The 16,810-nt window shown below is 37.8% G+C and overlaps 1 protein-coding gene across 3 annotated transcripts; it reads left to right on the top strand.

The window, feature by feature from the left end:
• The first annotated feature begins 254 nt into the window (after positions 1-254).
• On the top strand, positions 255-14,282 carry spef2 (sperm flagellar 2). 3 transcript variants are annotated; one of them, XM_012918085.3, is made up of 39 exons: positions 255-456; positions 714-816; positions 915-1,167; positions 1,357-1,515; positions 1,659-1,802; positions 1,905-1,975; positions 2,115-2,325; positions 2,508-2,696; positions 3,680-3,867; positions 4,741-4,912; positions 5,138-5,360; positions 5,499-5,572; positions 5,716-5,779; positions 5,899-5,939; positions 6,160-6,263; positions 6,398-6,645; positions 6,762-6,831; positions 6,931-7,085; positions 7,259-7,432; positions 7,587-7,720; positions 7,973-8,100; positions 8,245-8,383; positions 8,511-8,648; positions 8,738-8,883; positions 8,998-9,063; positions 9,153-9,231; positions 9,446-9,505; positions 9,604-9,727; positions 9,803-9,928; positions 10,091-10,229; positions 10,560-10,632; positions 10,772-10,928; positions 11,029-11,135; positions 11,269-11,451; positions 11,700-11,792; positions 12,147-12,317; positions 12,396-12,605; positions 13,062-13,184; positions 13,577-14,282. In XM_012918085.3, the coding sequence occupies exons 1-39, from the start codon at positions 399-401 to the stop codon at positions 13,640-13,642; spliced, it is 5,163 nt and encodes a 1,720-aa protein (XP_012773539.2). In that variant the 5' UTR covers positions 255-398; the 3' UTR covers positions 13,643-14,282. The 3 variants fall into 3 exon arrangements, with proteins under 3 accessions (XP_012773539.2, XP_076747099.1, XP_014269941.2); XM_076890984.1 differs by having other exon boundaries at positions 9,001-9,063; XM_014414455.3 differs by lacking the exon at positions 9,446-9,505.
• Positions 14,283-16,810: the final 2,528 nt, after the last annotated feature.

Below are 16,810 nucleotides of genomic sequence, written 5' to 3' on the forward strand. Positions count from 1 at the left end.
TTAATAAACATTTTAACCATAATCAACGTGCCCAGTGTGCTATTATTAAGTCCCCATTACAAATTATTATTTTACTTTAATGTCTGATGATGGTTGTGTAGCTAAAAATACTTTTGTCCCTTTAGTATTAAGTAGCACAGGTTCTGGATCGGTTAGCAGTTATTAATTCTAGTTTTTAATTACACTTGCTTGTGAAATAAAAACTGATCCAGGGTAAGCTATACTGAGGCATTCTAATAACGCCAGCGGTAATGTTGATAGGGCGCCATGGCAACGGTGTACCAGTGGGATATGCTCCGCTGTTTTTTCTGACGTTATCCTGGGGCTAAAATGTCATAGTCTTAGTAGCGTTAGGTGGTGTGTTGTCTGAGCATAAATGTAAGAGCTGAAAAAGTACGATGTCGGATATATTGTGCCGGTGGCTGAACCAGGAGCTCCAGCTGTCAAAGGCTGTAGGTAAGTTTGTCCAACGAACTAGCTGCTAGCTTAATGAAGCTAAAGTTCGGTATAGATGTTGTTATTAGCTCCTGGACGCTAAAAAGACAAAGGGCTAGTCCATCTATAAAGTCAACAATCCAAGGGATATTATTTCAAAGTTAATACACAATACTCATCAACACGTTAACTCATTAAGCCAATAGTTTGTCTGGACTGCTCAAAATATATTATACCAGTCTTTGTTTGGGTAAACGACTAAATGTTCATCTCTACAGAGCCAAAGACCATTGCCAAAGATTTCGCCAGTGGTTACCTAATGGGGGAAGTTTTGCATAAATATCAGCTGCAAAACGATTTCAATATGTTTATGAAGAAAGAGTAAGTTGCCCCTTTTTCTGTCTCTTAGCTACAGGTGCTTAATTCTGCAGTTCATTTAAGGTGTTCATAATAAGTGTAAATCACACCTTTCGTTTTAGCACCTCTGTCTCCAAACTGAATAATTTTACCCGCCTTGAGCCTACTCTCCAATTACTTGGGATCTCCTTCGACATAAACACAGCCCAAGACCTAATTCAGGAGAAGCAGGGGGCTGCCACACGCCTCCTATACCAACTCTATGTCTCACTTGAGAAGAACAGGAAAGCAGAAATTAGTGGGACAATGATGGAAATTATGCAGCCAGCAGGATGTGCAAGCCTGCACAAAAAGGAGCATCAGATCTATTCTGACGTAAGAGGACTGTTTGTTGAGTTTTGTATGTGCTTATTAGAGGCTTTTTTCCTTTTGAAGCAGGTTTGTTTTGATCGGTAAGAAACATATTTAGAGTTTAAAAATGTTTTGCTTTTTACGAATAATGAAAAATGAAATCATGATTTGGGCCCTTAGGTGTATTTTCAAGTGTTTTTTCCTTTCACATAGCGACTGCGTCAGGTGGTGAAACGTGATACAGAATTGAAACTTCAGAAAATTTCCCAGCACTATGAGGAGAAATTCCAGCAGTTTGTGGTGACCCCTCCGATCGAGCAGAAGAGACAAGTCAAAGTCCAGGATGAGAAAAGACTGAAGAATATTGACAAGGTGCTGGAAGATTAAATAGAATATTAGCTTACTTAAATTGGTCTATAACTAAAACCCCTTTCCTTTCTTACATTATCTTATATTATGCTATTGCAATAAATAAAGTTTGAGATACTTACTACTCTGAACTGTGTATGTTGCAGTTGCAGGCATTTCATCAGAAGCACAAAGGCATGACTTTTAACCAGACCACTTATATGCAGGTGCCTAAGCCACCTCCATACATTTCACAACTCAGCCTAAAGAAGAGACAGCAGCAGCAGAAGCGCAAAGAACGGCAAGCACAGGTGTGATAGAGCTAAAAATGCTGTAATAATTTCCTAACCCATAGAGGAAATTTCATTTTTGGTCTGTTGTCTCTTGGGTGTTATTGTGTTTTGTTCACATAGATAGTCCAGACTGAAATAGTCCAGTTTGAGACAAACAGGAAGATGGTAATTACTGCTGGGTTATCATCAAGGTAAGAGAAAAGGAAAATATTTTATTTATGAACTAAGCATATTTTTAAATGTCTGTTTTAATGGACATTTGTTCCACTCTTAAATCTTTGCTACCATATAACTTTTTACATATGTTTTTTTCTTTCTTTCTATTTTTAGTGGTCAGTCCCCCATAGATTTTTCCCTTGGTAGCAGCAGTCAGGGCCGTGATTTGCTTGGACGTGGAAATAAGGTGATGTTACAGTCCAGCAACAGATACATACAAGAAATCCGAAAGAGGCTGGAGGAAAATGCTATAGCTTGCAAGGAGAGAGAGAAAAGACAAGACAGATTCCTGGTGGAGCAGCTCAAGGTCCATGAAGCTCAGGAGGTGAAACATCTCGCTTAGAAATATTAATAGCCTTTGTTAGATATACTTAAAAAATCCAGTGGTTCTCAAATGTTTTTCCATCCCTCCTATTTTCTTTGACCTCAAATAGTCTGTTATTTGACTGTCATTTGTCATTTTAACCCCCAAATCAGCTAATTAGCCTCCTCTTCCCCACCCTTCAGGAGGCACGACGAGAGGAGCAACTGGTGAAGCGACTGACACGTCAGACTCAGCAGGAGCAGCGTTTGGCAACCCAGCTACTTCAGATACGTATGCAGAAGGAGGTCATCCGAGAGAACCGCCTGTTCAGAGAACAGCAGTACCAGCAGCGGAGAGAGAGAGACTTCCAGGAAGCTCTGGACAGGGAGGCGGTGAGATAGGATGATATATGAGGAGGGATGTCTCACTGCTGTTGTTTTGTATTAGGCTTGGTCAGTAATAGTATCAATTGTCGAGTAGGGATAAAAATAAAAGGCCAGATTTACACAGGTTGTATTGCATCAATAGAATTTGTTATCTTGAAGAGAAACAGATGGACTTGAGAGGTATAGATAAAGGATATACTAAGAGTGTATGAATCATGTCCATTCAGTGGTCACAGATACACTACAGATGACAGATTTAGTGGAAAACAAATTAGTGATGTTCATGGTTCACTATGGTTTCAGTGTGAAAATATAGCTTTTTTATTAGCGTATAATTATTAGCAGTGGTATAGATTTACAGGTTAACTGTTATCACTTTATAACATTATAAGTTTAATTGTCAACAAATCCCAATAAAAGACAAAAAGCAGATATGATGAAACAGTATGGGGGTGGAGTACTGTGGCACAGACGAATAAACGATGAATACACAACAATGCTAAATACTTTAATTACTGTTTTTTTTTAATAGTTTTTATGGGATTTGATGACAGTGGCACGAACATAGAGTCACTTAACTAAATGTCAAATATTTTGTATGTTGTCACCATTTTGTGCTGGTTTTATCACTAATTTAATTTCTCAGGCAACATCAGAGGAGAATTTTGTGAAAACATTTTTCAAATTCAGCTGTTATTTACAGAAGAAATGTAGAAAATCATATAATTAAATGTACACAGAATCTCTTATAGGGTCTTTTTGTGCCTTTTTGTGCACTAGGCAGTAGTAGTGATAAATTCTCCTTTTTGTTATTTTTTGTCTTTGTCTTCAGAACTCTTTGTGAATAAAACTTAGTACTAAATTTTATGCAGTAAATGATGAAATGTAATATTTAGCATCTTCCCTAATTTCTTAAAAACACTGGTGATTAGCAGGAACCTTTATACCTTCTCCATTGATTCCCTCTTTCTGACTGGGGTCTCATATAGGCTCTGGCTCAGCAGGCTAAGTTGGATCGTGCAGAAGAGATCAAAAAGGAGCTTGAATTCTGTAACAGGATTGCTGTTGAGAGAATTCAAAGGAAATATAAGAAGCATTTTGAGAACTGCAGGGGCATTTTGGAGCAGATAATGGACTTGGCCACAAAGGTTGGAGAATATCGACTGCTCAATGGAAAGTACGTAACATAGTTGCTTTGTAAAGATGAAGTATAAATGCAGCAAATGGTGTTTGGTTTCAAAACAGACCTCTTGGTCATTTGATAAATGTGTGAAAATTCAAAAATGTGTTATGTATGTTTTCAGAGGGTACCACTAATAAGTTGCAGAAATATTTTTACATTGGCAACTTCATGATGTGAATAATTGGACTAAGGGTGAAAAGAGCACGTACTCTGCTCTATATACAGATTTAATTTGTTTAAATTAGAACACATTTTTTTCTGAAAAAGTAACTGAAATAATTTGGGCACTTTTTAAAATATAGATTATATTTTATTTTAGTTTCTTTTTACTCAAAAACAAAATAGAAAATATTTTAGGAAAGTACTGACAAACTGAAATCTGACTGAAAGTTGTTTTTAATGTTAATGCTAAAGCACTGCACAGTATGGTGCAAATGCTGATGTGAGTTCAAACCTGTGAAAAAATACCAATATTGGAAACTGTCATTGTACAACTGACCAGTGGTCAAATAAAATCGGGCCATGTAAATGTCCAGACTGTCTTTTCTCATGCTCATCATGCCCCATATTTGCTTTTTTTGATCTATCCGTCTATCTGCAATGCTGTATGTATGTTATACTAGGTTTTACATGTCTCATGTCCTGTGTCAGCGCTCCTACTCATGACCAGATTAAGCATCCCTGCAGAGTTTATTTACAGCATTTTCCACCTCAGTGAACATTGATTGACTAAATGAATACATTTAGACAACATTAAGAAACGTATTACGGTTGAATTAAGAGACTGGAGATTGTTCAGATTTATAGTCCATATCCAACCTCAGAATTCAAGCTTTGCCTCCTGTCATTTTCTGCTATGATGTCCAGTCGGATTCCAGAGAAGCTGATGAGAGAGTGGAAGGAATTGCTGTTCAGTGGTCTTCCACTTTATGAGCCAGTAAAGGACCGCCAGCCAGGGTTTGGGTTCCGTGAACCACTAGACACTATAGAGCTTCAGAAGCAGGAGATACTCAACAACCAGGACTATGATGAATACACTGTGAGTTTGAAATATGAATGCAGTGTTTCAAACATATTTTGTATGCACATTTGCCTGCCCTTAGCTAACTTTTGTTGACGAGGTAACTTTATTTAGAATAAAAAGTGGCATTGATTGAGCGATTGAGCTACATTTTTGACATTGAAGAAGTGTGTATCTATATTCAAGTACCCGATGCTGTCTGAATGCCTAAGGTCCTCTTTGTCTTTGACATACGTTTGTCAGAATATGATGGGTGAGTGGGGATGGCCAGAGGAAGCTGTGGAAGTGAAATTACCCGTGACCAACAATGATATTCTTGGGTACATTGTCCAACGACTGAGGAACGTTGTTGATCCACCCATCACTGAACCATCATCATCCCTATTTCCACACTTTATCCTTAAGGCCTGTGTCCTTGGAAAGTTTTGCTCTGGCAAGACCACCTGCCTGTCCAAGATTGCTGAAGGCATGATATAAGAAATGCATATACAAACACAAAGTTAATCTCCACTTAAATCTTTACTTATATTATACTTGTATTATAAATGGATATTGGATATAATTGCATGGTTAGTTGTCACTGTATGTATTGTTTCTGCTTCAGCACATGGCATCTACGTCTTATCGACTGATACTTTGATTGAAGAGGCACTGAATGCTCACAAGAACGGAGAGAAGGTTAGTTAGAGACAGTAAAATGAGTACTGTAACTTTAGTAGCATCCATTGTTATTATAAATAGACTTTAAAAGATTTTTCACGGCAAACATTTCAGTTATTTCTGCTGTCATTTCAAACAATTATTTTGGACAAAATTAACAGGGCACAGCGCAGCAGCGTGAGGAAGACAATGAGCAACCTCTCGCAAACACATCAGTGAAATCTGGTGGGTTACTGAAGGTCTAATGATTTTATTCTACTCTGTTTTGTATTATACACAATGGTGTGTTTCTTTGCTTAGTACACAAAGCTGTTATCATCACTTCTTTTTTCATCTTTTTCCAGATCTTGAAAACCAAGAAGAAAATAGAGCTGGTAATGCAACAGTAAGTGCTGTTTGTGTACTGTATGTGTTGTATTTATCATCTTTGAATTTACTTATCATTTTTCTATTTACTTATACTACGTAACAGCCTGTATCCATTTTATAACACCAATCTGCCTGAGGGAAATTGTTTTTGATCTTTGTTGTTAAAAAAAAACAAATATATATTTGGAAAATCGAATGATTTGGAATTTGGGTAAAAGCTTTTCTTACTTTTCCAGCTTTCGAAGCGAGCCATACAAGGAGCTGCTGTGGAAAAAGAGCTGAGGAAAGGGAACACTATCCCTAATGAGCTGTTAGTGGACATTATAGTAGAGGCGATCAGGTGAGAAATGTTGAGGCCATTGTCTTAATTTTACCAGTAAATGTCATGTTGGTAATAGAAATCCAAATATTCATATACTAAATGAACAACAAATCATGCTCTACATAGTGAAATAATTATTGTGTCTGCATTAGTCAGCTTCCATCTCAGTCAGGTTGGATTCTGGATGGATTCCCATTTGACATCGCTCAGGCACATCTTCTAGAGAAAGCCCTTGGTGGAGATGTATCCTTAGAAAAGGAAGTTGTAAATAGCAGCAAGAACCTTGCTAAAGATCCCAATCCACCAAAACCTCCACCACCCCCTGCACCTGTGCTGGACCTGGTTTTGCTCCTGGATATCCCTGATGAGCATGCAATCAGTCGTGGATACACTAAAATGGGTTTGATAAACTCTTAGGAGCTTAAAAATGTATATTAAGATTCACCCAAATATTAACTGTTAGGCTGTGTTTACATGAAACAAGTTAAATCTTAGTGTAATGTTTATGTTGTGCAGATCTGGACGATGCTCCTAGAACCTCCCAGCATGCAGACAAGAATGTGTATCTGGCACAGATTGGACACAGGTACAAAAGAAGAAAATAGGAAGAAAATAGGAAGCTTAATTTGAAGGAATAACCTTTGTTCTGTGTCTGTTAATATCCAACATGATTTCTTCCCTTCAGGATAACAGCTTTTCAGGATACCTTGCCAAAACTGGAGAAATGGTTTGGCGAAAAGCAAAACATTTTGGTCCGTGTTGATGCAGATGTAGACGTTCAGGAGCTTTACAGTAGGGTGGAGTCTATCCTGCATCAAGCTATGTTGAAAACACAGGGAGGTGAGTGGTTGGAGTTTTGTAATTCAGCTCAATTTAGTGAACTTGGATTGTCATCGTCCTTGCCTATGCTTCCAGGATTAGCTACAGTACTTTTATTTATATAGTAAACTAAGTGTTGTAGATCACTTCTTCATAGCATTTACTTTCAAAATTATGACATATTCTCTTATCAGCTTTTTCCAGTCCTCCTGTTGAAAATGCCGTACTAGACAGTGCAAAAGCTCCCAAGTTGTCCTCTTCAAGTGTACCTTCAGGTGTAGACCAGCCTACAGCTCTCACTGAAGAAACTATTGAGCCCACAGAGTCCTGCTCCAGCCTTAAAGAGGAAGAGGTCCAAAGTCTCAGAGGTGACTTGCTCAGTATTCTGCTAATTTAAACAATTATGTGTGTCTTTTCACTGACTTGTTTTAGGTCATTTGATATTTTTGACAAATAAGTATATTAGGGTGGTTTGGCACTAATTTGTGATTATTTACATATTTTTTCTTGCTTTCTCAAAAGGGCCCAGTAGGAGTGCATCACTATCCTCAGTGTGCAGTGTTAGCTGTCAAGGAGCCCCCAAAAACTCACCTAAGTCTAAGTCTTTCTGCCCCCGATCATCTGTCCAGCTCTATGTGGATGAGCCACTTCCTCCAGTATGATACGACCCTGTATACATTTGTTGTCTTCCCTGAAAGATTTAGTTTTGTTAGTTAGCGGATATGACTCCCTGGAGGTAACTATAGGGAGGCTTTATTACACAATTTAGTCCATGAGCAGTTTCAGAGTTAATGAGATTTATTAGATGAAATTCGTTGCTATATATCTTCTGCTGCATTAAAGAGTATTTTGTTTGGTTTTGTCTTTTTTTACTCTGTCCTCTCATACTTCCATTTGATCCTGTCTAGGAGATCCCAGAGTACCTGTGCTCATACTGGGACACATTGTGCGATTCTTATGTAGACGGTGTAAAGACGGTGATGCAAGAGCTGCGCTTGCAACGCTCTGTTATCAACCATCACCTGTTTAATATCAGGTATTCTGCCAAGCCTTTGTTTAAACCTATAGGTCAGAAATGTTTTACAAATAAAAGATGAATTTTCATTGAAAACAATCATTTATGAAAACGGGTGCTATATTAATTTATTAATGTGCATTCTTTGGTTTTTGGTGTCTGCAGAGAGCATTACAAACATTATTTGGGGCGCCCAGACTTAAAGCAGGAGTTAGTGTCTCAATGGCAGAAGAACTTCAACAGCATACCCGATGATATGAAAGAAGATGAGGATACCAAAGAAGAGCTACATCTGAGATTGGATGTAAGACTTTACAATACAAAACAAAACAAATATTCCTAAAATCATGAAATTTGTATTAAAAACCAATGAAATAAACTTAAAATAAAAAAAACATATATTTATGATTTAATGATTTGCGGGCATACAGGAGCTACGTGAACGTTTGTGGGACATTACTGACAAGCGTAAGGAGCAGGATGAGCAAGAGAGGGCTTCTCTCATGAGTGATGGTTGGTTGGAGGAGCACATTGTTGTTCTCGTCAACCACCACTCTATACTTACGCAGGTAACATTGTAGTTTTTGTTTTGGCTATGTCTCTTACATAAAATGTTTCTTAAATATCACCATAATCTTTGATTGTTAATGCTGTGTAGGTGGAGTTGAACCGCTTCCAGGAGACGCTCTGTATTCTCAGGGTCTACTATTTAAGCATGTGTGGACAGATGCTTCCCAAACCACTCTCAACTTTTTTTTATGTTCCTTTAATGGAAAACACAGAAAATAAGGATCAGGATGAGAGGCAAGACGGATATTATTATTAGCCGCTCAGACATATTAATACATATTAATTAGTGAAATGATAGGATGCTAAATATTTACACATAATGAGCACAGAAAGTTTTTGTTTCATCAGTAGTGAACCACCAGGATCAAGTTTGTGCAATCTGGATGAAGGAGAGGACAAGAAGAAGTTACATTTGTAAGGGAGAAGCACACTTGCACTGGTTTTCATTGTTTGTTGTTCAGTCATAGAAACACTTCCCTGTTTTGTTTTGTTTTTTTCTTTAGTACTCCACTCACCAGACATCCTGGAGCCTCTGGAAGGGTCTCCAAGACAAAAGGCCAAGATCAGCCAGAACCTGTTCAAGTCAGATTTCCTGTCTCTCTTTATGTGCCCTTTATTTTTCAGCGTACACACACACACACACACACACACACACACACACACACACACACATAGACACATCTTGCTAATGTTAATGGATTTTAGATGCGGTTTGTGAATTTGTACCTTAACTTACATAAAAATGTTGATGTTATTGACCATTTCACTTTAAAAAAATTTTTTTAAAATATAATAGCCACCACACGAAAAACTGATATCTGGCTATGAGGAAGCACTCACAGCTATCAGCAATCTGGTAATGGTCTATGTATATTCCTAAAAAAAATTCATGGAGGTATTTTTATGGAAGTATATACTTGATTTCTGAATGGAATGGATTATATATTTCTATAGGTGTCAGGAGAAACAGACCGGTCGGAGATAAAAGAGCAGGACGAGAAACTACCAGAGAAAGAAAAGGAGAAAGCCTCCACAAGTGAAAATAAAACCAACAAACAAAAGGAGTCATCCAAAAAAGGCATGTCTCATGTAGATTATTAATAAAGTCATAGTGGTGCCCACACAACTTTCACTGTTCATTTTGTTGCTCCAGATCAGTCATCCCTACCACAGACACCCAGCCAGGCAACAGCCGAGGAGAGAAACTCAGAGAAGTCTTATAATCCTAAAGTTAGAGAAAAATTGCACGGAGAATATTCAGCTGCAGTAACTCATGAGGGTATACACACACACACACACACACACACACACACACACACACACACACACACACACACACACACACACACACACACACACACACACACACACTAAGTGGTTTCTATCTCTGCCTCTTATATCCATATATATGGTTGTTTGTGTGCATGTGCCTGCTTTCTAGAGGATGCGGTAAAGGCCCGCATTGCACTGGTGAAAGCTCATGGTCTGGTGATGGTACAGTCTCTGCAAAGCACAGTAGAAGAGATTTTTGGCAACATGGAGAAGTGGCTACACGAACGCTATCTTGCAGAAATGAAGAGGTATGGTACAGTGTGAGCATCAGCTTGAAAGTCTTCAGATCTAGTAACCTATCAGTGTAATTGCATTATCTAAGCCTCACAATTTGCAAAGGGTATCACCACACGTTTGCCCCTTGATGTAATTTTTATTTATTGTGCGACAAATGATTTTAGTATGTCATTGTTACCATAATGCTATACATGTATGTCAATAGGTGCTTTTGCCACTAAGATAAATGTTATACTAATGGTCAACTTTTTATACACTATTTTTGAATCAGAGAGATTTTCTGTCATAAATGGCATAAAAGAAATTCTTCATATTTTATGAGTCTTTCTTCTTTTCTTTAGCATTGACCAATTAACAGAAGTGGTTCACCACCATATAGAGACTGGTGCTAAGTTGAAGAATGAGCTGGTGTTGGTAAGTAATGACTTCTTTCTTATATATGTATATGTATATATATATATATATATATATATATATATATATATATCACATTTTAATAAATTATTCCAGAAGAATCTGACACTTCCATCATTTTCCATATTCTATTCATCAGGAGTGTTCTGACTTCTATCTGAATGGAGACTGCCGTGTGGTTGCTAGCCCACTTCCCCCTCCCCGTCCACCTCCTTTGGAGAAACCCATGAGGTCCACCCCAACCATAGCTCAGCTAGAGTTACTGTACCAGCAGCTATACAGCATTTCTCCATCAGGTGCAAATTGGAGAGACAAGCTCTGGTGTGGAGCAATTAATTCTACAGTAATGTCTGTCAGTTAATCCATTATTTACTTCTCCTCCCTGCTGACTTTAAGGCTTCATGTCTATGTCTGGGTTCTTCAGTTTGCTCAAAGATATCATAACTACTAACATGGGCAAAGACACCTTGCCTGAGCCCTGGATGGACAAAAGTGAATCGCAGGTACAGAAACTTTTAGAGTTGAGTAATAATATGTGACAGTGTGGTTTAAAGACTGCAAAACATTTCTGCCTCATGTTGTTCTGTCATATTATGCAGATTTTGCAAACAGTGTTACTGTCTGTTCTGTTCCCAGTTGATGGAGATTGTGTCTTCATTGACGGACAGCTATGAGCTGGTAGACTGGCGTCGGTTTCTGCTCAGTGCTGCTCTTCCTTGGCCATTTCCTTTGTTAAGTCAGCTGCTGGATGTGCTACAACAGTTCAAGGCAACAGATACTGGTGACACAGGCTATATAAATGAGGAGAACTACTTGAGAGTAAGTCCATTTGTTGCTTTGTTAACTGTAACATTTTAACAGATTTTTTAAAAATCACATTAAATCATTCTACTCTAGATAAAGCTACCCTCACACTTTCTATGACCCTTCTTGTTCCGTGATCAGGCCTTGGTTTGAGTTATAATATCACATTTAGACTGTATTATGTATTTGGTAGAGTATAAAATGAAATACATACCTCCCTAAAAGGAAGTGATTAAGTAGCTTTCCTGCCTCTTTGTCATCAGACAGAGTTGTGGTTCTCCACTGAAAGTGTCCAGACTGTTCCCGAGGACCCCTCTGAGCCTGTACCTTATGTGCGTCTGGCCAACCTTCGCAAGGTGACTTCCTATCAAGCCTAAAAACTTGGTTGGGTTGTTTCACTGCCACAGTGGTAAATTTAGATGGGCGTAGTGCACAATCAACATAAATGAAAAAAATAAAGACAAAAAAACCCCACAAAGTGTAAAAACATCAAAGGTGCTATAGAGCATTTTCCAGCTTTTGAAATGTTACAATAAAAAATGCCATTTTGTTCATTTCCATATTGTAAAAATCATTAACCTACAACACAAAAGGGAGTGGATCCAGTCATTCTGATCATTTTCTAATTCTCCATCATCTTTTTTCAGGTTAAATGAGCTGCAGTTAATAAATGAATTAACTGTAAAATGTGGTCTTTTTTCTTTCCTCAGTTCTTTTTCCACATGTTTGCAGACCACTCCTTCTCGCCCTCTCGATTGGATTATGTGTCCATGCTGAAGTACTTTGCTGCAGACCCCAACCCCACACAGGGCTTCATCCGAGCACTTAGCGTGGTCCTTGGTCAAAAACGCACGCATTTCTCACTGAGCCATCTTGTCAAAGTGAGTATGTAAAAGGAAAAGTATCATGCAAAATCACTGCATTGCATTTCACATTATCATTGTGGGTTGTGTATTCAGTCTATGCCCATCATAGAAGAGAATGCAGACCTCTCCTCCTCTGAACTTGACTACAAGGAAGAAGGGGCTCTCAGTGCATCAAGCATTTTGGAGGATGAGCAGGAAGTGTCGATCCCTGCTCTCCTTTCTGTCATCTGCCACAAAATCACTAAGATGGAAGACAAAAGCCACGTTCCCTCCGGCAGCCCGAATCAGAAGGAGCACACTGCGGTATGGATGCCTATGAGAGCTAAAACTGAGCATTTAGTAAATTTAATAAATAAAAATTACAACTAAAATAAATGAAGGATTAGATTAATTTGGAAAATGAATAAATGTAGAAAAATAGGTGAGGTCTTATCTCAGCAAGGCTTTGTAATTTTTGTAAGTCTTACAAGATCACACACTTGTTACCTTCCAGGCACTATGTTTAGTCTTTTAATGGTACTATGATTGAGGTGCTGTCAAAATAAGATGGACCCCTGAAGAAAATCTCCAGTATAACAAACTGTTAGTTGTTGTATGTGTGTAATAGCAGAACTGAAGAACAGATGCATTTCCAAGGACAGGATTAGGAGCCATTAGGAGCAATGATAACAAAGCGTATCATGACCATGAGCATAAATATTAACCATAACACTAAGCACTTCTCTAATGATAATACTATTACTGTCTGCTGGCCTGCAGAACCTGGTGGAAGTATTCAGAGAGCTGGGATATGATCCTGAGGACCATGTCCCTTTTTCCATTCTCTCTCAGCATCCTTCTGTTCTGTCGCTGATGGAGAGTTGTACACACCACCAGCTTGTGGTAAGTTTCTACTTACTGACTTACCAGTATTGATCATAGTTTGTTTTTTTACTCTGACCCATGGCTTCAGTGAGAGTCCAACATTGCATAACCTTTGTCCTCTCCTACACTGAGTCATGTGTAGAAGTCATGCCTACTTTTCCTATTTTTCGCTTAGCAAGTTGCACCTTGACCAAATGACCAAATGCTTTTGATTACCATCAACAAGCTTCTGACATAATTCTGGCTGGATATTTGACAACTTTTCTTGGCAGAAACTTCATCTGCCCTGGAAAAAGAACACTTTAAAGAAATCATTAAATGCCCAAAATGATGATGGCTGTAAACTCAACTGTATATTTAACATAATGTGCAAATGTATTCTCACTGAGTATTCTCTCACTGTCCTTCAGAACATCCATGGAGTATTACTGGACAGTCAGCATGGAGGAGAGACTAACAGCTCAACACTTTCATAAAGGATAAGATAAAGACATAATTCTGGCCGCACTGTGAAGAACTCTAACTTGGGAAATGCACATGTGGATGCTTTTGAAGTGTTCTAATTACTTTAATGTTTAAAATGCTATGTTAATAGGTGTGCATCCATACACTGGTGTTGTACTACATATTTGAGATGGGAACAATAACATATGGTGGTGGATTGAACTTTCATGACTGAGGTGCTTCTTTTTTAATGAACTCTGTGCATTGTCCAGGATAATTCAGATGTCAAGCCTGACTTGTCCGTCACTTCCTACTGTGGCACCAACAACCCTATCATAGTTCATTCAGGATGTATATGTTATGGTAGCAGCTTTTCACTTTTTTCATAAACGGAGAAGTATGAATAAATGATATTTCAACAAATAATGTAGATTGTTAGACAATTTGTTTTACTAAAGGCAAAAAAACATGTTATTATACCAATACTATGTTCTAATAATAGGACCTCTCTTTGTAAAAGGATGATTTTGCCAAGCATGAGGCATTTCTTGGTTTTATGGTGATAATCCAGTTTGTTCTGCTGATATCTTCTGGAAATTTGTCCACTTGTCTTGATCATTACTCAGTTTAATAAGCTGCCTGGCTCATTAAATTGAACTTTTCCATAAGAAACTGTTTTAGCAGGAAGGTTTTTATTATCTGTTTCTAATGAAGGAGAATAATTTTGTTACCACATAATACAAACAGCACGGGTAATGTATTTTGGACTTTTTTGCTTCTGGCTATCTCAGTCCTTTAGTCTGCCAAGATCCTGTTTGTCTGATTGGTGAGTAATGGCGTGTCCATCCATCCCTTTTCTTCCACAAATCCAATTCAGGCTGAAGCTTTTCCCAGCTGCCACAGAGCAAGGCTTTTGGTACACCCTGTACAGGTCATCAGTCTGTTGCAGGGCTAACACATAGAGACATATTCACACCTACAGGCAATTTAAAATTACCAATTAATCTGACTCCATGCATGTCTTTGGACTGTGAGAGGAAGACAGAGTGCTTACACAGAGACAGGGAGAACATACACACTCCATACAGAAAGGCTTCAGGCTGGATTTAAACCCAGGACCTTCTTGCTGTAAGGTTAACTACCGTGCCACCAGAGTACACACACCAATATTTTGTTAAAAAATTGCATTAGAGTATATTATATATAAGTTCATACACGATTAGGTAAACCTTACGTTGATATAAAAACAGTGAAAGCACTGTTTTTTCCAAACAACAAACAAGATTTTTACTGAGCAGGTATTACACAAATTTTAGACGACTTGTTTACAAAAATGACAGGAGACACTGCTGATAAAGTCTCAGGGATCTTAAAAATAAAACAAAAATGTATGCCCATTTAGTCTCTGTTAGACTTTCTTTGAGCATTCTTGAGTTAATGGTACTGTAAAAAATAGAAAGTCATTATAGCTTCCCCTCTCTTTGTCTCAGGGACAACTTTAATGACCTCTCAAACTTCAGGAGGTTCCTGTCCATCCGGTATGAAAGGCTGCTGGAGAGAGCAGGAGATAATAACTTTTCTTCAAGAGGAACACTGTGATATTACTGACCTTGATGCTTGTAACCCCTGTTCCTTCATCCTGGAACACAAACCCAGTACATCAGGGTTATTGTCATCCATTCAACCTTTACATTACCTCAGTAATATATCATAACAGTATATAGGTACTCTCCCAATAGCTCAATATAAATAAATCAGAGGCTCAAAAGGTTTTGTGACTTTTTATATGGTTTCTTGATTCTCTCCAGGTGTCCATTATATAACTTTCTATCCTGGCACTCTGAAGGGTCAGGATCCATCCAGTATCCTACATTCCAGTGATCAGTTCCCAACTTTCTGACCACTCAAACATCTGGGCTCAGGCAATGAACCTTTTTTATTCTTTACTGACTTCTACAATAAAGGTAATATCTGCACATCATCCCTGAACACTTAGTTGTCAGTAGCACTTTAGAAATACTAATATTATAATATCTAAGCATCTGATTTCAATTATACTTACTCTGTAGTAGTACTTTTAACTTACCTCAATTATCTCTTGATTTACTGAGATTTCTTTGTTATCTAAGATCAAAAACTGTTTCCATTAGCAGACAGTCTAAATACTGTGCTGGTGGGAGGTCTTTTTCGTCCTTTCACTAATAACCAATTAGGACAGCTTTTAGTGTCCTTTCAGTGCTTTGTTGCCTTTTCTCTTTGTTGTCTAGCAGTTAGTTAAATTGCATTCATTTAAACAAGGAATATATAAGAAAATTAGAAAGCTGCTTAAGATTGTAGATGAACAAAGCAGAATCCTGGAATTTCAAAGTGCAGAGAAGAAAAACAAAATATAATAGTGATCAGAGTACATGGAACAAACATTAGTAATATATGTCCAAAATAATGTAATAAAAAAACCCTTCTACGTTATCTTAAATTGTATGTTTTTCATTGCTGATTTAAGATGGAATTTCTGTATTTTGTACATTTTTACAGCAATTATTATGAAACCAAGCCAAATTTACTACAGGTCACCTGCAGTGATAAAGAAACCAGCAAACATATAATGATTTTTAAACAGTAAAATTGTACAACAGAGGGAGTGGAAGTTAAACAATGATTAAAACATTGGAGAAGTTTAATCTCTGAAATCTAAATGTATGTATTTATTTTTCTTTAACTTATTAGAGGTCAAAAGATTAAGCTAGTTTGGACCTTTCTGCCGGCTCATGGTCTGTGAGAGAAAGGATGGACAGCGAGGCAGAAAACAGCAGTCTCTGTGCATGAATCTGTTGTTGACTTTTAAGCAATCGTGAAGTTCAAATCTGGGATGTTTTTGTGTTAGAGCCCCACCTAGTGACGTGAGGTGAAGACTGCACTGAGAGTGAGCCACCGCTAGCAACTCATTAACAGAAATCTTATAACCACGTGTTGTTAAAATTATGTCTTTTAGGAGGTTTCTGCCATATCATTATTAACGTTATTGCTGTTAGGAATACCTGTAACATTTTTCGTTCTCTGTTAATAAGCATGAAGTTTCTTTTACGTCATAAGGATTATTTTGCTACTTTGTTTTTACTCTGGTATATTTCAGAGAGATATTATTATTGGCGTTATGAACAATTGGCCATGGCTTGGATACTTATCAGTAAAGAATAGAA

The sequence above is a fragment of the Maylandia zebra genome, linkage group LG12 (genome assembly GCF_041146795.1).
Source record: "Maylandia zebra isolate NMK-2024a linkage group LG12, Mzebra_GT3a, whole genome shotgun sequence".
Classification (NCBI taxonomy): Eukaryota; Metazoa; Chordata; class Actinopteri; order Cichliformes; family Cichlidae; genus Maylandia; species Maylandia zebra.

Bases quoted from the DNA above. Each gene is read 5' to 3' on its own strand.
- spef2 (XM_012918085.3), top strand. From the start codon at position 399: ATGTCGGATATATTGTGCCGGTGGCTGAACCAGGAGCTCCAGCTGTCA. The intron at 1,976-2,114 runs GTAAGAGAAAAG...TTCTATTTTTAG, and splicing joins ACTGCTGGGTTATCATCAAG to TGGTCAGTCCCCCATAGATT. The intron at 11,452-11,699 runs GTAAGTCCATTT...CTTTGTCATCAG, and splicing joins ATGAGGAGAACTACTTGAGA to ACAGAGTTGTGGTTCTCCAC.